General features: G+C 46.0%; 1 protein-coding gene across 1 annotated transcript; it reads right to left on the reverse strand.

The window, feature by feature from the left end:
• Nucleotides 1-3,654: 3,654 nt before the first annotated feature.
• TUBB6 (tubulin beta 6 class V) lies at nt 3,655-11,569 on the reverse strand. The gene is made up of 4 exons (XM_084511091.1): nt 11,442-11,569; nt 11,042-11,150; nt 9,823-9,933; nt 3,655-5,297 (listed from the first exon to the last, which is right to left on the reverse strand). Exons 1-4 carry the CDS (start codon nt 11,496-11,498, stop codon nt 4,234-4,236), a joined length of 1,341 nt encoding a protein of 446 aa, XP_084367217.1. The 5' UTR covers nt 11,499-11,569; the 3' UTR covers nt 3,655-4,233.
• Between the last annotated feature and the right edge of the window lie 8,746 nt (nt 11,570-20,315).

Raw genomic sequence — 20,315 nt, forward strand, 5'->3', positions numbered from 1 at the left:
GTGTTGTTTTGTGTTTTATAAGGGAAGGAGAAGAAATGAAACCTCCTCTGGATAACAAATTATTCGAGGCTTAATCTGCCTTCTCAGTTGTAAGGGAATAATTAGTGACTGATTCCATCTGCACGTTGCAACATGCTGGAAAGCGGCAGGGTGGTAAGGGGGAGGTGGAAGTGCCTATGAAAGGTCAGACATTAGCTCTTTGAGTTATTTGAAGTAAATTGTTTATGGAAATCATTCTTTCAGGATTATTTTACTTTTTCATGATGAAGCTGTTGCCATCAGTGACGTTGCCTGGCTTGCAGTGAAGGGGAACAAGGGGCGCAAGGTAAGGAGTAATTCAGGGTGTACTTACTGCGCCTCTTTTAGTTGTTAAACAATGTTTCCGTGTGCTACTTTCGAATTTCTTGTTGCAGAATGCACAATAAACAAGCAAACATCCCAAATAAAACTAAACTTCAGTTCTTTCCTTACTGGAATCGAAGTTTAGAGTGACTGACTTACTGCTATAGTAAAGTATTTTATGTCACAGAAGTGACTCGATGTCTGAGACTGAGGGAATGAGACCGAGGGGTAGATTTACAAAGCTTTTACTAAACGTGAGTCATGAGACCCCTACTCCTTGAAAGAGAGAGACACCCCCACGAAAATTTGGAGTAACTTATACATGACTTGCAGCAGAACACTGGGCAAACACATCCCACCACTACTATGCTGCTCCTGGTGCTGCTGATCCCTGCCCTTTCCCTGCCCAGCAGAGCTCCCGGCGGCGCAGGGCAGGTGCCTGGACTTGGGCTGGCTCCAGCCCTCTGTTTATGCCTCCCTGAGGCCTCGCTCTTCTCCAAGGCTGGTTATCTCAGACCAGGGTTTGGGGTGTTTTTGTCACATAATCCTTTTGTTGCTCCTCGTACAGCCTGTGAAAGCGCTCAGGCGGTGTTTACAGCACTGGGTGCCCGACTTCTTGGTGGAATGGTTAACCCTTTCCTCACATCTATAAACTTTAAATATGCTTGTATTTAATTCCATGTGTTTTTTCCTCCTGTTTCCCATTAAGTGGAACTTTTTTGCCTTGTTTCTCATAGGCAACGTGCAGCCTGTGCTGAGGACTAAATGTGGTTATGACTTAGAGGTCCCCATCCCATGTTTCCTCATTCCTTGTTTAGCCCCCAACCACCCCTAAAAAACAGGCACAAGCCATACCCAGCCACTCCAAAAATGCCCTAGCTGAATTCTTTTCAGTCTTTACCCGACTGTAAAAGAATCCCCTCCTCTCTGGGAAGTGTTACCCTACACCCTGTTTGTGCTGTGTGTGTAGTGCTTATACTTCACTCTAATTGCGGCGTGCAATTAGTAAGCCTCTGATACTGTTACGGAGATGCAAGTTCCTTTGCCCCGTTTTCAGAGCATCAGCCTGATTTGTGTAGCCTCACCTCACTAAGTTTTCGTATTTTGTGCCAAAAGTGGCAGAAATTGACTGTGCTGGGATCTTGGAATCCAAACAAAAATAGTAGAGCTAATTGAACTCTGCCCATCCTGCTCCTTTAAAGAGGCCTGTTAGCCTACAACTGCAAGGCTTCAAGTGGTTTAGCTTAAATCCAGAAAATCAAGTTCAGTCTGCGCTGTGGCTGCCAATAAAGGCAGATTATTTTTGTTTGCAAGCGCAGCGCAGTGCTGCTTCAACTAGCAGGGGCTTGCGCAGCACGAGGGGAGCCACCGCCTTCCCTGGTCCTCCTGCTGCTAGACCCGCGCCCTCTCCCAGCCTTGCCCCTGTTCCCAAGGGGTCACCGCCCTTTCCTTAGAGATTTGTATCCTCAGAGATCAAATGCAAGAGAGGAAAGGGAGAAAAATTAGCTCAGGAGGGGAAAAATCCAGAGCCTACGGGAGCTTGGCCCAGGCAGCACGTGCAGAAAGGAAGGCTGCTGGGGACTGGGTTGGAAAAACAGCAGGGAATTGAAAAACAAAAGTGGGGAATGTGGAAAAGACAAACAAAGCCAGGCGTGGTTCAGCAGGTACAGTTCAAAATAAGAGAAGTTCCAAAGTAAAGAGCAGAAACTTGCTTGAAAGGAAACACAACTGAAGGAAATGTCCAGCAAACCTATTAATGAAAAAGATGGCTGGTTTGCGTCAAAAAATAGGAAGGTGATTAGAAAGTTGCTTGAGTAAAAAGGAACAGGAAGCCTTCCGGCTTCCCGGGGCTCTTACTGCTCTCATGCAAGCTGGTCCTCCGGTGATGTTCCTAGTACAGGATGCTGGGTCATAAGGGTGCTTTTGGTTGTTTTTTTTCTTTGCTAAAATCACATGCAAGAGCTGTCTCCTTTTTTTTTTTTCCCCTCTAAAGGTGGCATTAAGTTGCCTCCCTTGCCGCAATACGTTCTAGAAATCCTCATCCAATGGTTGCAAGTAAACACGTGTAAAAGAATGACTGAGTCAAACCAGGAGCCAGGGACATTGCAAACTTGGCTTCCACAGGTTCTGGGTGGAATTCTGGCTTGAGCCCATGTAGGAAAAACAAGAGGCTGGCTCACTACGCAAACACTCAGTTATTCAGGATCTCTGAGATCCCTGGCATTTTTAAAGCATTAACTTTTTAAAAATGAATTTTATTAATACTACCAGAATTTATGGCCAAGACCTAGTAATGAATTCTGTGTGACAATGAAACAAGGTTCCAGAAGCTAAGAGATGGCTGGTCCTACCTCACTCGAAGAAGCTGGGCTAGGGCTTCTGCTTGTCCTTGACGAAAATTTGGTTCGTTCCAGCTGTGTATGGAACAAAACTGAGCCGACATCTGCTTACATGATAAACAGTTACATGGCTCAGGCACTTTATAAAATACAGTCTTATTCCCTGAATCCCTAACAAAAGATCACCTCTTTAGGACCCTTGGAAATTCTGCTTGTAAAGTGCCTTTTTAAGTATTGAGCAACGCCATTGCTTAGAAAGTGCTTCAGAAGGCGAGAAGACAAAGAGCAAAGAGTTCCTGAAACACATGAAGTTTGGATTTCCGCAGGGTTTTTCCTTTGTTTGCTTGTTTTGTTGCCTAGAAACTGACCTAAATAAGACTCTCCGTGTAGACAGAGTGTTCTGGTGGAGGCTCTCTGATGGAGAAGGGCTGTTTAATTGACACGACCAGAAGCACAAAGCACGCGTGAAGAGTGGATACCCAACGGTCCTTCTGTCAAGGCAGCAAGCCAGCGGGGTAAGACAGAGACCTTTCGGGTTCAGCTGCCGTGTAAGCAGATTAGCTGCTGTTTATCTTTCATTTTGCCAGCTGTTTTGAGTATCATAAATAGTTTTATCTGCACTTCAACCTCAGCCTACCCTGTGCTTTGAACAAGTTTTGGTTACGAGATGTCCACAGCACCCCTAGGGGTGGTGAACTAAACCTGGGTACAGCGCTGCAGCAGCATGCAGCCCCTCTCCCACCACCTTCCCTGGAGCATCTGACTTTGGGGCAAGGTGGAGTGGAGACAGGCACCAGAACCACCACCAGCTGCTGCCAGTTTACACCCCGCAGGTCCTTAAAGCCCATACCCCGAATGGATGGATTTCATTCATGTAATCCACGATTACCCAGCAACAAGTGATGAAGCCACACAGCTCAGCTCCAGCCTGCAGCTCACTTGGTATTCATACAGCACTGACCGCCCAAAACACTTTTGCTTGAGCATACTGATCTTCTTTATTCCGTTTTTAGAGAATTGGAGTCAAATGCCATCATTAATACTTACTGTACAGAAACATTAACAGCTTTTTCTTCTTTTTATTATCAGTAAATTTTTGTTCCTGGCAGTTCAGTATTGTACATTCAGTACAGAATGAATACTTCAAACCCACAAGATTTTCTTACTCAAAATTGGATGAGAATAGTGCAGCTCCATTTGGTAGATATTCATGCGGAATTTTAGTTCTCCTCTTGTACAACTTTATGGAAGACGAATTTGTTTGGAAAAAAAAAGATCCCAAACTAGCACTCTGTGTTCAGACTCCTAGGCCAAAGTCTTAACCGAATGCCTTACATTTGTCCCATGAACAGAAATAGCCTGATTTTTCAGAAACACTGAATGTCCTCAGTTCCCAGTGACCTCAATGTACTCAGAAGAGCACCGCCACAAGCATCTGAGACTCATGTTTCTTTTTTCTTTTTTTTTTGAAGCCTAGATACAGATTTATAAGCCTAATTATTACAAATCCAGATGTGAGATTTTGGCCTGGAAAACAGCATACCTATTTTCTTTATTCATTGATTTCTTCTTCCTCATCTTCAAACGCTTCATCGCCATCATTTGCTGTCGCCTCTTGGTACTGCTGATACTCCGACACCAGATCATTCATGTTGCTTTCTGCTTCCGTGAATTCCATTTCATCCATTCCTTCTCCCGTGAACCAGTGGAGGAAGGCCTTTCTCCTGAACATGGCTGAAAACTGCTCCGAGATCCTTTTGAAGAGCTCCTGGATAGCAGTACTGTTGCCGATGAACGTGGAAGCCATCTTGAGGCCGCGGGGCGGAATGTCACACACCGCCACCTTGACGTTGTTTGGGATCCACTCCACGAAGTAGCTGCTGTTCTTGTTCTGGATGGCCAGCATCTGCTCGTCAACCTCCTTCATCGACATGGGACCCCGGAAGACGGTAGCCACCGTCAAGTATCTCCCGTGCCTTGGGTCACAGGCTGCCATCATGTTTTTGGCGTCAAACATCTGCTGGGTGAGCTCGGGAACGGTGAGCGCGCGGTACTGCTGGCTGCCTCGGGCTGTCAACGGGGCAAAGCCAGGCATGAAGAAGTGAAGGCGGGGGAACGGGACCATGTTTACTGCCAGCTTCCGGAGGTCAGCGTTGAGCTGGCCAGGGAAACGCAGGGATGTGGTTACCCCGCTCATAGTAGCGGAGACCAAGTGGTTTAAGTCGCCGTACGTCGGAGTGGTGAGCTTCAGCGTGCGGAAGCAAATGTCATACAGAGCTTCATTGTCAATGCAGTAGGTTTCATCTGTGTTTTCAACCAGCTGGTGGACCGAGAGCGTAGCGTTATAAGGCTCCACCACGGTATCAGAGACCTTGGGGGAGGGCATGACGCTGAAGGTATTCATTATCCTGTCAGGATATTCCTCTCGTATCTTACTGATGAGCAGGGTTCCCATGCCAGACCCTGTCCCTCCTCCCAGGGAATGAGTGAGCTGAAATCCTTGCAAGCAATCGCAGTGTTCACACTCTTTTCTTACTACATCAAGTACGGAATCAACCAGCTCTGCCCCTTCTGTGTAGTGTCCTTTGGCCCAGTTGTTTCCTGCACCAGTTTGTCCTAAAGCAACATACAATGGGGAAAAATTATATATGAAGTTATTGGTAGGGTTTGGCATTTGGACACCAAATAGATTCACATCACATCTGGAAAAAAAAAAAAAGCTGCTATAAATCTGTCAGGTAGGTAACTGGACGCTTCAGTTTTGCCTACAAATGTTTTCAGCAGTATCCACAAGCTTTTTAAGATGGTCTCCTTTTGCCTCAAATCCCCTTTAGTTTTCATTTATGCCTCTGGGTGGCTTTCTGGTTTTTGGTATTTAACTTTCCATAATTGCGAAGATGGCAGTGACTCCATGCTTTGAAAGCTCTCACACTCCCAATCCTGCTTATTCCATAAACACAAGGAGACTGTTTACATTTAAATGCTCTCAGTTTATAAGGACCATGATGTATACAAAGCTAAATCACAGCTACGCATTGCTAAATGAAAGGTTCTTGGACAGTTCCCATGAGTTGCTACTGCCAGACAGGAGGCACTGTTGTCATTCAAGGGTAAGGCTGGGCTTCTGAAGGCCTTTTTAACTTGCTCTATCAAGAACTGCAGCTTTTTAAATTCACAGTTACCTAGCCTGAATCAGAATAGCGATCAACAGAAACTTCACAAATGTTATTTCAAAAATTTGGGAGTTACTAAGCGCCTTCTAACTTACACTCATTTCCCTAGAAACTCACTGTTCTTCAGGATCTGCAAAGCAACCTGCAAAATTGGATTATTTGCATTTCAAGAGCCCTTGATTTTCTCCCCCAGCTTCCATTTTCCTTTAATATTCCCATTCCTCCCAGTGACCACTACATACACTCGTTGTGCCACCAAACACAGCCAGCAGTGCTGTTGTGAGAGGCCACCAGAAGGAGCGATAGTTTCAGAACCAGGTACAGGGCTGTCGACTCCCGCATTGTTCTCCAAGCCCTCCCTTCCTTCCTACTACCATGTCTCAATTTCCAGTGTGTGTGTGTTGATGCAGAACATACAAACTTGGGAAACTGCCTGCTGGGGCATTGTTCAGATATGATACGCTTTATTTTCACTGCAGAGATGCTTGGTTTCCTCATGATGTATTGCGTTAGTTGATGCATTGTTCTACACGCTGCTGTATTTTTCTCACTTTGACTCTAGGAAGCTCAGCTCTTCCTGTCCAGCTGGGCAAAGCAAAGTAATATCCTTCCACAATTAAATATGCTTGCAACGACCCGTGGTGTGCTTGAGCAGGTCTCCTACTACAGACAGGGATCCACATAACACATCAGGCTGCGTGTTAACAAGACTTTGCTCTAAGATGCAGAAGGATTTTATCAAGGCCAAATTCTGAGCTTAGAACTGTATTTTGCAGACTGTCCCTTGTGCAAGCACTGTATCATCCTCCTCCAGTAGGCAGGAAGATAAGGAGAGAATAGGAGAGAACGGAGAATACGAACAAAGAATGAGGAAAGAAAAGAATGGTAATTACTCTTGAAAACGTGGAAAATATATGTTCATGGAAAAAAAAAATAATCGGAGACTGATTTTACTTTCTTTTTCTTAGCTTGCAGAGTAAGTTAGGAGGTAAAACAGCTAATCCAGAGGTGGACCTGTTCTCCTTCAGGCTAACCACTGCATCAGACTCCCTCAGAATCCAAGTCACACAGACTCCTGGAGGCCCACCGGATCGCTGCCACCTCTCCCTGTTGCACTAGCAGCACCTTTGTATTTAACTCACAGTTTAACTGTAGCAGTGGCTGCCTTCACCAATCCTAATTGTTTCCCTCCACCCTGTAACTATCAGCTGCCCCTGCGATAACATCCCACTCCACCTACTTACTCAGCCTAGGATCTCGTTTCCCTGGAAGATTTCCTGCTGGGCAGAATCCCTGGCTCTATAGCACCATAAAACCACCACCAGAAACGTACCATAATCCCTGGAAGCTCCAGATTTCTTATCCATTATAACACCACACAGTGTGGAGGTGCCATGGGTATGACAAGGCTGCCATGCACCTGGAAGTCTTGACCGTGACTGTGAAACCCCACTGGATGCCTCCCACTAAAAGATACCCACTGAACCTCTGAAAAATCTTAGGCAAACACATAAAATCATCAAACTCCACCTACACTAAATCTAAGCATGGAAAACAAGTGTGGATCCACAAAAATCAGGACTTGGCAGATCTCTCACCAGTCCCGGAAGCTCCGTATTGTATGGAGCCAGTCTCTAACATCCTGCCCCTTCTAACTGTGCATTTTCTGAGATGGAAAGGAAGTCCACAAGTAACCCCACAACCAACCTGTGCTGTTGGTACCCCCAAATCTTCCCACCACTATTTCTTTCCTCCAGTGAATTGTGGAACTATTACATATGCTCAGGCTGAGCTGCACACGCACAGAAGCCATTTGTTTAAAAGACTATTTATTTTTTAATCTCCAGAATAGCAACTATTTCCTGCAGTCTTCTTTCTCCCTTTTCCGCTCTCCACTGCTTGAAATAATGGGAAAAGAGACTGGTGGCTTGCATACTACTGCTTAAAAGCCCATAAAAGGAAAAAAAAAAAAAAAAAAAAAAAAGCTATATCAGACTGCTCACAGTGGGTCCTGGTGAGCAACCCCATGCCATTAGGGGGCCAGGAGATCTGCTGCTCTCCTGCAGCAGACTCGTTCCACCTGTGTCTTCACCTTTTGGACCAGTATCCCGTCAACACAAACATTACAGCACGAGGAATGTCTCCATCTACCTCAATCTCCTGCTGGTCCTGGCTAAAATTCTTGTATCTGGAGCATGTGACTAGGTACCCAGTATACCTGAACGAAGTTCTGATTGATGGTCCAGAGCTACTCACTATAGAGATGTGCACACAGATGTGTTTATACAAGCAGGGGCTGCAAACATCTCCATCAGAATGAGCCCTAATGGCCTGTGACACAGCAAGTAGGGAACAGCCAGCTTCTGTCACAAAATCCTCTGTTAGCCAGGCCGGATTTTTAAAAGAGAAAACAAAATGCTTTGTTGGCTTTTGACACAGAAGATTGTTACTTCAGCACTCAGGCAGCCATTCTGCATTATTCAGCAGGTTGGGAGGACAGTGCCTGATGCTGGCAGGGGCCTCCGTCAGATCCAAATCCATCACATGCTGTTGGTTCATTGTTAGCTCGGCAGGAAGGGAGCACAGTGAACTGAACTGCTGCATTGTACTGAAGACGCTGAATTGATTTTACTCTGGCATTACTGGTGACATGCCAAACGGTGAAGTTCCAGCTCAGGTATTTCCAAAGGTCAACTGATTTCACTTTCAAGGGGCTGCTGTGGTCCATGCAAGAGAAAGGGAGTAAAAGCAGAAGCCTGAATATAAAAACATTTTGTACAGCTGCCTATGGCTTTTTATCCCGGGCTTACTTCTACATACTGTAACTTAAAATTCCTTTGTAAGATGCCTTCAAAAACACTGCCATGAAGTATATGGGAGAAGAAGAGGGACAGCATTAAAAGTTTGAAGTTAAAGACTTAAAGACTCGCTATGGTTTCCTATTCCCTACCTCAACAGGGACAGTCTGGTCTGCAGTGTTTCATACCACCCAAATAATGTTTATCTTTTCTCTGTCTGTCCCTGGCATTGTTCCTTCTTCATGTTAACACAATATACCGAACTAACTTGCAACCTAAGCTTGCCTTGGCAGGAGGAAATGTGTTTTGTGGCTAGTACAGACTTGGAAACCAGAAGGACATGAGAGTTCTCATGGTGGCTTTCATTCAGACTTCCTGTTTGAGCAAGTGGATCACTGGACTTTCACACGCTGCTTCTTCTTTAGTGCAAAGGAACCGATAATACTTCTGTACTTCACAAGCATGCTATGAAGCTGAATCATGGTAATGCGCACTTTTAAGCTTCAGCAGAAAGTACTACAGAAGTGCAAAGTAAAACAGCCAAGGCCAGAACCACCCTGCCCAAGAACACTGCAAAACCTGAAGTTCCTCACATGCTCTCAGGCTGTTCCTCATTATGTTGGGAAATAACCTAATAACCAGCCATATATAAGCATTTTTCATATTAGAGTTGGTCTTCTTCTGTTTACTATGCTGTACTGTAAGACTCTGCTGAAGAAGTTAAACTACACAGCCTTTAAACAATTTCACATCAAGCACTTAACATCAATTCAAGTCAAGAACAGCCTGGTTGGTTTGTGGTTGAGGGTTTTTCTTTCCCCCTTTACATTTTCTGCGGAATTTCCATGCACTTTGTTGTAAATAAGTAGTCTCAGGATTTCTGTAGAGTTCACATGTGTTGAAAGCAAGTGTACACTATCCAAGTATCATAGGAAACTTTCAGTCGTTTCCTAATTGAAGGGTCAATTAACAGAACGACTCTTTCAGTTAATGGAATCTTTTGGCTGACTTAGATAATTGGAACTGCTTTGTTAAGCTATTAAGGTTTGTGAGTACTAACAATCACTTGGGAATAGGGAGGAGGCAACATAGTTTAAATGCTTTTGGACCATTCATTCTGTAATTGAACACCTGTTGGATTTTTTTTTTTTTTAAGTGACATCTACATACCAAAGATGAAGTTATCAGGCCGAAAGAGCTGACCAAAAGGACCAGATCTCACACTATCCATGGTCCCCGGCTCCAAGTCCACTAAGACTGCTCTTGGTACAAATTTCTGGGCTGCAAACCAAAAAATAAATATATCCTTAATGTTAAAAAAAATAAAGCATTTACAGCTCTTTACATACAGAGATGTTATATTGCATATTAGCTTAATATAAATTGCACATACGTATTTCCTAAACAGGAAGTCATGGTGGTAAAAAAAATAAAATATCTCAGCATCACAGGAAGAAATCAATTCCACTTAACAGACTTGACATCAGATGTCAATGGTACATGACATTTTGTAAGCTCTTTTTTTCCTGTGTATCCTGGGGTGTGTGGAGGGTTTATGTCCAAATGTTCCTAAAACATTTCACAAGCTTGATGCTTGAAGGAACCACTGAAATGAAATCACTCCAATGAAAGCACTACTCAGTATAGCAGATTAGCATCTCACCACAAAGAAAAAACAATTCTAGAATAGCTTGTGTTGAAAGGGGCCTTAAAGATCACCCAATTCCAGACCCCTGCCACGGGCAGGGATACTACCCACTAGATCAGGTTGCCCAGGACCCCATCCAGCCTGGCCTTGAACACCTCCAGGGATGGGGCATCCACAGCTTCTCTGGGCAACCAAAATAGTTGAAACTGTTCAAGGAAACCAAGGTTAATAACATACATTAACCTAAGCTGAAATGCTTGCACTCTTGGGTTCTTCTCAAGAGCTGAAAGGACTCCTGGTCCCCAGTTTACTCCCAACACCAGACTGCCTCACAGGATTTGGGCACTTTCAGCAACTTATTAATGAATCGCCATTGGCTACGGCCCAACCCTCTCCATCCTGAAATCAGCATACTGCAGATGCGGGCTCGTCTAACCAACAGCTTCATTTGGGACAACCGATATGACACATCTGAGGAATTAATCACATGCTAAAAGAACAAACACCCAGCACAAACAAACTTCCACCTCCAGACCCTGTGGCCGTGCCCACACTGGGACATCCCCTCGTGCTACATCTCCCCACTTGGGGAGATGCTGGCAGGTGCTGGGGGGCTGATGGCAAGCAAGGAGGGAAGCCAGATGTGTAGTGCAGTCCCACTTAGAGTGGTTGTCTCCCAACTTTCTGCTTCTCTCCCAACTTTCCGCGTCCCTTCCCGCAGGCTCCCCGCCCCGCACTCACAGGATGATTCATTGTAGTAGACGTTGATCCGCTCCAGCTGCAGCGCTGAGTCACCCACGTAGCCTCCGGCTGGGTCGATGCCGTGCTCATCGCTGATCACTTCCCAAAACTAGGGGAGGAGAAGGAGCAGGAGGGGAGGCTCAGCGCTGGGGGCGGCGGCCGGGCAGCTGCCGGATTCCTGGCGTGCCCCACGGCCCCTGCCCTCCCCGCCATCCCGCCGCCGGGAGGGGGCTGCTCGGCCCCCCTCCTCCACGCTGAAGGCAAATATTTTAAATAAAAAGCGTAAAAAGTTGCCTTGAGGCGCTTCCCGACGCCTTTTATGCCCAGCAGGGCTCCTCTCAGCCGCGGCTCCCTCAGCAGAAGCGGCGGCAGCCCCCCCCCCCACCGCCCCCCGGCTCACCTTGGTCCCGATCTGGTTGCCGCACTGGCCCGCCTGGATGTGCACGATCTCCCTCATGGCGACGGCCGCCCCCAGCCCCGGCACGATCGCCTCAGCCTCGCCCAGCCCTGCCCTGCCCTGCCCGGCTCTGCCCCCCCGCAGGCGGCGCTTTATGGGCTCCGAGGCGGCGCGGACCCCCCCCTCTCCGCACCCCTCCGCCCGCCCAACGGCCGCCCAACGGCTGCCTAACGGCCGCCCAACGGCCGCCCCCGTCCCGGCCATGGCTCGGCCCCCGCTGAGGCGATTTTTGTGGAGCAACCTCCCAAAAAGCTCGTGTGGCCGCAGGAGCATGCCCTGCAAGATGCATGGCTTGGGCAGCTCGATTTTTAAGGAAAAGGGAGGCTTTCTGCCTCCTCCAGACGGGAAACGAGTTCCCAGAACTGCTGTGTCCCCTTTAGGGATCTTAAAATCCCCTTAGGGATCTTTTAAGATCCCTTTATGGATCCCTGTTTCATGATTTAATATCCCTGTGACTCCTTGGTGGAAAGCCACTTCCAGTGGCCCTTAGATAGCCTGTCCTGATACACAGCCCTGGTAGGAGGCATTCGTCTGTCCCTGCACATCCCTACTGCCTGAACACAGCTCTCTGCTTGTGCAAGACCAGCCCTGAGGCCACAGTTGCAGAACCTCACTCGTGTTTTAAAAGAATTAGTTTTAAGCATTATGTTTTAAGCATTAAAGAAACACGTTAGGCTGAAGGTGACCCAGCTGGAATCCTCCAGGACAAAAATCTTGGGTGCTCCCCCTCCAGTCTGAACACAGTTAAAATAAGTCCAATAGGTTAATATATGATCCCTAAATAACCCCAAATCTGTACCAAGATTTGTACATCTGGCAGGCCTCCTCTTTTCTACCTGCCCCTATGCTGCTGTGACATGACCGCTATCAGCTAGACCATGCGCTCTGGGCACCAAACTTGCTTTTCCCTAAATGTTTTTCAGCGGAGCTAGCAGTTTCTTGCAGATGACCTCCGAGCAGCCCACAAACACCACGCTAGGCTGAGTCAAATGCCTTTCTGACATCCGTGAAGCAGCTGGAGGATCAGCGCGTTTGCCTCGCAAGCAGTCAGCACCACAGGATTGGATACTATGTGCCTTTTTCTCTGCAGAAGGACTCAAATAAATGTCCTTCTGTCTGTGATCTGCATTTTTGGAAGAGATCCATGAGCAAGTCATTTGCTCAGTAGCCTGATTATTGAGGTCATCTTGGGCTCTGCTTGAATCTATATGTCCTTGAATATGCCTTCAGGCCTGGCTTTCCCCATGCTTTGCAGATCTTTTAATACACTGTCGTGTCTCATACTTGCCATCAGAGCACTGTATCTTGTTAGGATCATTTCTGCTAGTATGCCACTTCCAAAAGTCAGTCTCTGGATTGCTCTCTCCACCAATCCAGTATGTCTGTCATTTGGGCTTTGCTTCTTACTAATCTCAGTCAAGGACAGATTAATACCTCTTCTGTTAATCAGGCACAGCTATCAGCTATGACATTTACCTGTGGAAGACCTGTGTGCATAAGGACTTTCAACTTCAGACCCTGTGTGCAAGAGCAGCATTAGGCTTCTCGGTGGCAAGCTATCCTGCATTCTGATGGCAGGATCTCAGATCATTCCTATAACCATTACAACACTGGAATTAGGATTTTTAACATAGGTTTACTCTCGTGGCACAAAAGAGCCACAGGCATAGTTCAAGAATCTGCTACTTTAAGTGGTATAGCGACATGAAACCAAAAGGTAGTTGTTAGGGTTGCCAAATTTGCTAGCTGGATAGAGGTGCAGCTGCCACAGCTCGATGCCACTAGCGCAAATTCAGCTAGTGGAGACACTGAGTGTGTGCTCCCAATGGGCACACACACACATCCCACACCTATACGCACACATCTCCAGCCACACCGATTGGCATGAACAGAAAGGCTTCTTACATTGCTCTCCAGCACGGCCTGGCTTGATTTTTACTGGTGAATGCACTGACAGACAGGCCCAAGATGCATGCACTCTGGTCTCTTCAGGTTCTGGCAGCACAGACACAAAAGCCCCTGTGTCCTGTGGCCCCTACTCCAATTGCTGACACCACACACACACAAATGGGGAATGGAGGGTCCCCTTGCCCAGGAAAAGAATCAAAATAGAGTTTAATGAGACAAGCCAGGCTGAGGTGATGAGTACAGGGCATAGCCAGACAAGACTTTTTACACCCAGTGGGTCCATTTTAACCCCTAATCCTTTTATTTTTCCATGCTTGTTACTCACCAAACCTTCCCCTCCAGCCCCTCATTTCGCTACCTCTGACTCCTCCTCTAAGCATTCCCTGGTAAGCCTTGTATGACCCCACAGACTCTGCTCCCCTGCATTCCCTACTGAGTCCCATACCCCCAGGCAGCAAAGCCCAGGAGCACAGCGAGCCTCTCCCATTGACTCAGGGTGATGGGTGTCACACCCGGCCCATGGGCTGATCCCTCTCTGGGAGGAGTCGGGGCCAAGGCTCCTTTTCCATGGGTATGTTATTGGGGTTCCCCCACCTGCCATTGTTCCTGGAGATAAGCCTTTAATCCCATAACCCGACAGCAGCCTTCTGAATCAAATCGTAGTTTTAGATTGAAAACAGGGAGGAAAAAATAGACTTATGTAGGCCAGTGAAGGGGTAAAAGAAGCAGTAAGACTACTGCAGTAAAGCCTTTAGTCCATACGTGTCCTGAAAAGCTGTATGTACCAGCAAGTGGCTGTCTTCTTCAGAAGGTTCATCTGCAGTTGGTCCAATGTCCTTCAGAGGCCAAAGCTTCAGCCAGTTTCCCACGCATACAAAGCAACCAAGTGAAATGAATGTCAGACTGTGGAATTGTCAGCGGCGAGCAAGTTTACCCAGAGTATTTGCATCTCACTTTAACACATTTTAAAACTATTTAAATATGTTCTCATATTCAGTCAGGCCTGAACCAACCTGCAGCTTCCCTGTGTTTTATTGCTAGTGATCTGAAAAGAAGCAACACCCATTTCTTGGTCACTGAATGTAAATGTCCCTTTGAATCCTTTTCATCCGAGCTGGTGTTTACTTAGCAGTTCAGCTGACTTAGGAGACGAAGTTGCCATTTATAACGTGCATCTTCAAAAGCCTGCATTCTCTTTAAGTCTTCGTAGGCTTGGTCAAAGATTTTTAAAGGCACTTAGGTGTTTCAAAATCCTACTGTGAGCTTAACTGCCACGGCCGTGGATGTGTTTTATGACAGAAAGGATGTGGATTAAGGAATATCTGGCTGATAGGCCAAGCCTGGATTAGTTTGAGATTAGTCTGAGGCTGGTGTAAGCCTAGAGCAGTTCATCTCCACTGGACAGTTCTTTGGTGCTCCAATGTGACGGGCAGAGAGAGCCCAGGTGGTTCCTTACTCCCGGTAGTCAGTGCTGACAAGGATCTTGGCAGTCAGTCCTAGCAGCGGTATCACAGAGTAACAGCAAATGAAATACTTGCGTTGCTTGTGTGGGAGATCCAGCTTTCACAAAAAGAGCTACATGCCTTCATGGTCCAGACAAAATGTGGGGTTGTATGGAGCTGCAGACCCTTGAGTGTCCTCAGCTTACGCCTTTCACAAGGCGAAGATAGAAATGGAGCTCTACAAGGTGATGAGTGTGGACGCGGCGCGTAGGGACACAGTTTGGTGGCAGTGTTAGGTTGATGGTTGGATTTGATGATCCTAAGGGTGTTTTCCAACCTAAATGAGTCTATGATTCTATGGTTATAATTTCATAAAGCAGGATAAAGTGTGTAAAGCGCCTCTGTTACAGAGAAGAAGGATTTTCCAGTAATAGCAGACCAGGCAGTAGTCATCTCCCACAAGGTCACGTGGAAATGTACTTTAATGTCCTGGAAAAACCCCAGCAAAGTTCTTCTGTATTTAGCGGGTCATATGATATGATTGTTAGCTGCTTCCTGCTTTTCAGGAAACACATTTGTGTTTATATCAGGGTTGTTGCTAGGACTATTTCTATTTACTGGAGGAGTTTTTAAGGACTAGAGAAAAATTCATGTCATAGCAGAACCGTTAACATGATAGTTACTACTCCCTTTTTCAGAAGGATAATGTGCTCTGTTTCCATATGTAGGAGTATCAGCAAGGGTCCCTGCAGGTTTATAAAGCCTGTTAGCACTTACATTAATGACCAAAGCAGTAAATATAATCCATAGACTAGATTCATTCTGACAGCTCTTAGTAGGCTGGTAAATGCTACTTACATGATATTTGCCTTGAGGAGAAAGGTCTCGGGGTAAGCATAGCCTCTGCAGTTTTCATGTAGGTTAAAAATAAAGAAAAAATCTTTAAATGATTAGGCTTTTGTGTGTGTGTGTGTGCGTGTGTGTGTGTTTTTGTTTTGCCTGGCTTCCCGAGGAAACAAAAAGTGGGAAGTCATGCTCTGTGCAAGTGTGTGCCCATGTATCGCCATGACCACATTTTCAATCTGTCAACATATTGTGACAAAATCGGACAGAGGCACACAAGTCCCAGAGATAGTGCAGCTGCAGAAGAGCCCAGAATCAGCCCTAGAACCTGACAGCATGGTCTTTCAATACCCAGAAGCATACAGTCAAATAAGGCCGGAGCCAGCATACACATTTATCATAGGTGTTTTGGAGTTTTTGCTATTCCTGTCTTGCCTAGAAAAGCCACCACATTTCATTTAGCCCTCAAAGAGTTTCCTGTTTTGTTCCCATGTTAGGCTCGTTGCTGTGGAAGCTGCAGTGTCACTAATTGCCACCTATGCTCAAACATCCTTGGGAGTTTGTTTTAATGCTGTTCACCTATCTGCTTTATAACTGCAGCTGCCAGTGGAGGTAATGCTCTTGTTTTTGGTCTGAGCCTTGGGATGCTACGGCAAAGGTTACTACATCAGGTCAGGGTTAGATATGTTTATGGGTGCAATGCCTGTGAGAGCTTGAAGCAACACTTGGAGAACTCCACCATCCCATCAGAAGGTGTTTCTAGCTACCTTCTCACATCCTTTTCTCACTGTTTGACAAGTCGAATGAAAAACAAACAAACAAACAAACAAAAAACAATGCTAAAAGTCTACCCATGAATATTAACATGTTTGAATTCAGTTGCCTTTTCACTTTCACACACTGGAAGCCTTACTGGCTTTTCATTTGTAACACATTTTTTTTGTCCTTTGGAAACAAGGATTTTCTTTCAGCCCTTTGTTTCTCCCTGCATTTAGCCTCAATACCAGCAATAACTCACCCATGACTTTTCGCAGGGTTGGTCGTGGTGATTTTTTTATGCAACAGCTGTAGCAGCTGTAGAGGAGAGAGGCATGTACCTGCCTGTTATGTCAGGCAGAATGCGTGTTTGGTGTGGCTGTTTTAACTTCCATTTTAATAGGTCACTTAGCTACATAAACAAACAGATGCAGAGAACAGGCTTTGTGTTTGATGAAACTGGTAAGTGATCTAGCTTAATGTTTACTTACAGCCACAACCAAAAAAAGTGTGGGAATACAAAATCAAGTCAGGAATTTAACTACATTCAACTCTGCAGCCTCTCTGCATATCGGAGACTTGGGGGAGCAGAATTCTTCGAAGAACAGAGCGAAAACACATTTTATCTGGAATGTGTGCTCTCCGTTATCTGTAACACACAGTGAGTGAGTGGTGCAGCTGCAAGAGGACGATGAATCTGAGATACTGCTGACTTGCTTTTGGAGCTCAGTCAGGGTCTGAACAGATACAATGCGGAGCTTATCAGTAGAGTCCTGGTGTTTTGAGTGGGGGACACCAGAATGAGGACAAAATGGTCTTCAAACCAGAAGTCACACTGAAGATTATCAAGAGAAAAAGCATGATCTTGCTGAGTATATCAACAGCAACTGATCTTGATGACATGGAAGATCCAGCTGGTCTATTACATCTCTGACAGTAGCCAGTGAAGGGCACGAGGGAAGGAGTATGACAACACTTCCCCCAAAATGCCCTTCTGCATCCTGGCAGTCAGTGATTAAGGATTTATTGAACCAAAGACTGGATCCAGACCATCACATTCAATAGTCCTTGTGAAGCGTGTATTACGTCCTGTGGCATTACCACAGGTAATGGCCACACAGCTGAATTCGCTCCCATGAAGTACTTCGTTCTGTGGTAAAGTCAATGCCTTAACTTGGTGCCCCAAAATTCCTCTATTTTGGGAAACAGGGACTAACTTCCTAATGGCCATTGTAGCTTTGTGTAAGGCGAAGGTTTTAGTTTTTATACAACAAGATTTTTGTACAACCAAAAAGCTTCACCTGTTCATCACATTTTCGAAGCTTTAGCACTGTGCCATTAGCATTATGCCAGTCAGATCCAAGCACAACCAATGCATCTGTTCCAGACCTTTTTTTCTTCTTTATTATTAAAGCAGAAGAGCACTTGTATGGGATAATATCCGATCCAGCTCAGTCTCCTGAAGGCTCTTGACTAAAACACCTTGCAACACTTGACAGCAGAGATTTGTACTGCCATGCGTGGGAGGGAAGGGGAGAAAGGGGGGGTGTGGGGGGCATTACACAGAATGACTTCTCATGGTTTTATTCTCTGAGAAAAAAAAAGTAATAGACCTCTAAGAGAAAGCATTGGAGTCCTGCATAGGCTGCCAGTTATTTAATACTTACTAAGCACGGTGTGTGTGTGAGCCGAAATGGGGAGCTTTTCAAGCCAAGTGATTCACCTCACTGTGAGAAGCACTAATTTTATAAGAACAATTTCACAGCTAAAAATCAATTATATATTGCTCCAGTCGGGCCCCGGGTTTCGCAGGTGAGTCACAGCTTTCTGCCTTAGCCTCTCTCTTGGGTGGTGAGAGGCTCCTGGCTGCCACCCTTCACTCACTGAGACGGGTCCCGTTCATCTGTCACACGTGTCCGAACCCGGCCAGCGTGCCGCTGCTGGCTGCCTGACAAATGATTCTCTCACGTTACACTTGGAGGGAGAAGGGAAGCATCCCTCCCAGCTCCGTCAGCCCAGTACAAAGAGCACAGCAGAGGCCACAGCTTGACAAAGCCCGGCTTATTTTTACCAAGACAATCTGTAACGCAGTCCAGGGCGGGCGGGTGCTGCCGCTGGAGGAATGCGGGCTGATACGGAGAGGGCGAGAGCAGCTGAAGAATTCCCCTCCCAGCACAACACCCTTGGGCTCGAGAGCTACAAAGGGAAGACAGCATTTACACACAGCGACCTGATCGTGTTTCTTTCAGAAAATCATTCTGCAGCGGTGAAGATGAGGGTGTATGCCACTGCCTCGGACTGCGGCCTTAGCAGCATTACCATATTCATGATTCAAGAGCTCACGAATGCTGAGAATGTAAGAGGTCAGTTTGGCCCACGGCCAGGACTCAGCCCACTGCCCGCCCACGTCGAATGATCCGTCTCATGGTCTGTGTGTTACACAGTACGGGAGGATATGGGATTGCGGGGCACGCAGACCGCACAGCAGAATGCCACTGCCTCGCGGGATGGGTGTGGAGGCGCAGTTGCTGCCTGCGCACAGAAAATTCGTGGAGAGATACAGCTCCGTTGTGTAAAATGCTTTCTTCGTGGTGCCACATCGCTGTGCTGAAAAGGAAATTTACACTAAGTGTGGCCTGTATGCTCTGTCAGGAATAGAGAGCAGCTCGAAGCAGCCAAAACCTTTTTATCTATCTATTTTTAGCATGGAAGACAGCTATGCAGAAATTGCCATATAAACAAGGAGGCTGACAATTTCTACCTACAGACTTGATACGATCTACATATAGAACAGGACAGATACACACATATATATTTAAATTCACATTTGCTTAAAAAAAATATTGTTGTGCCATTCCCCTCCCCTTTTCCTCAGTCATTAAGTATTTTTTTGTTGGCATGTGGCCTCAGGAAATCTGGCAAAGGTGATGGAAGGTCACAAGAGTAGCCCAAGAGCTGCAGAACAAGCCGCATGTGCAAAAGGAGCAAGGCACGGGGAAAATAGCAAAGGGAATTGCGTGCTTGAAGGTGGTGACATCGAGATAACAGCGTCAGACGTAGAGCAAGATTTAGGTGAAGGGAAACTAGAGTGGTTTGAAAAGATCTGGGAGCTTCCAAGTGAGAAGCAGAGGTTTTCTATCAGGAGTTGGAAATTTCTGGAGAAAAGAAAAAAAAAATCAGAGAAGTGGAAGTCCTGGAGGCAGAAGTGGCTTTTATCCATTGGGTTGCTACTGCCTTTAGTCATTAGTGACAAAAGCTGCTTTGTTTTCAGTGATCACAACTCCTGTGAAAACTAAACACAGCACCAACACGTCAGCGACAGATAAGACAAGGAGGTACTGAGAGAGCTGTTTACTGAATTCGGTGGTCACAGAGGTGAAACTCGATTAGAGACTGCACATTTTTATCTGGACGAAATTCTGCTCTTAATGCAGTTTACATACTATGCTTACCGTGACAAGCAAAACCAGCCTGGTCATCCCATCCAACGATGAAATGACTTTCTGTATAGGAAACTGGAATAGCTTCTGCTATTTGCAGAAACTATTCTGTAATTTCTGGTTTCAAACAAAATGGGTTTATTGTTAAATAATCAATCATCTCTGAAAGCACATTAGTTGTTCTGGAAGATGCTGGCTTTTGTTGGGAAAGCATATTTACTTGGAGAGTCAAGTGCAGATGAGAACAATAGTCCACAACTGTTCTGGGCAGCTTTACCAGGCAAATTCCTTATGTAGGCAAGAAGGCCTGGAAGCTGCAACTGGCAGCACATAAATTAAGCACATTTGGTACAGGGATCACCAAAACAATGCCATCTGCACTTTAGCTCTTCAGGAGAAAAATAGAGAGCACTTCTGTAGACTTCAGC

This window comes from Aythya ferina, assembly GCF_964211825.1.
Source record: "Aythya ferina genome assembly, chromosome: 2".
Classification (NCBI taxonomy): Eukaryota; Metazoa; Chordata; class Aves; order Anseriformes; family Anatidae; genus Aythya; species Aythya ferina.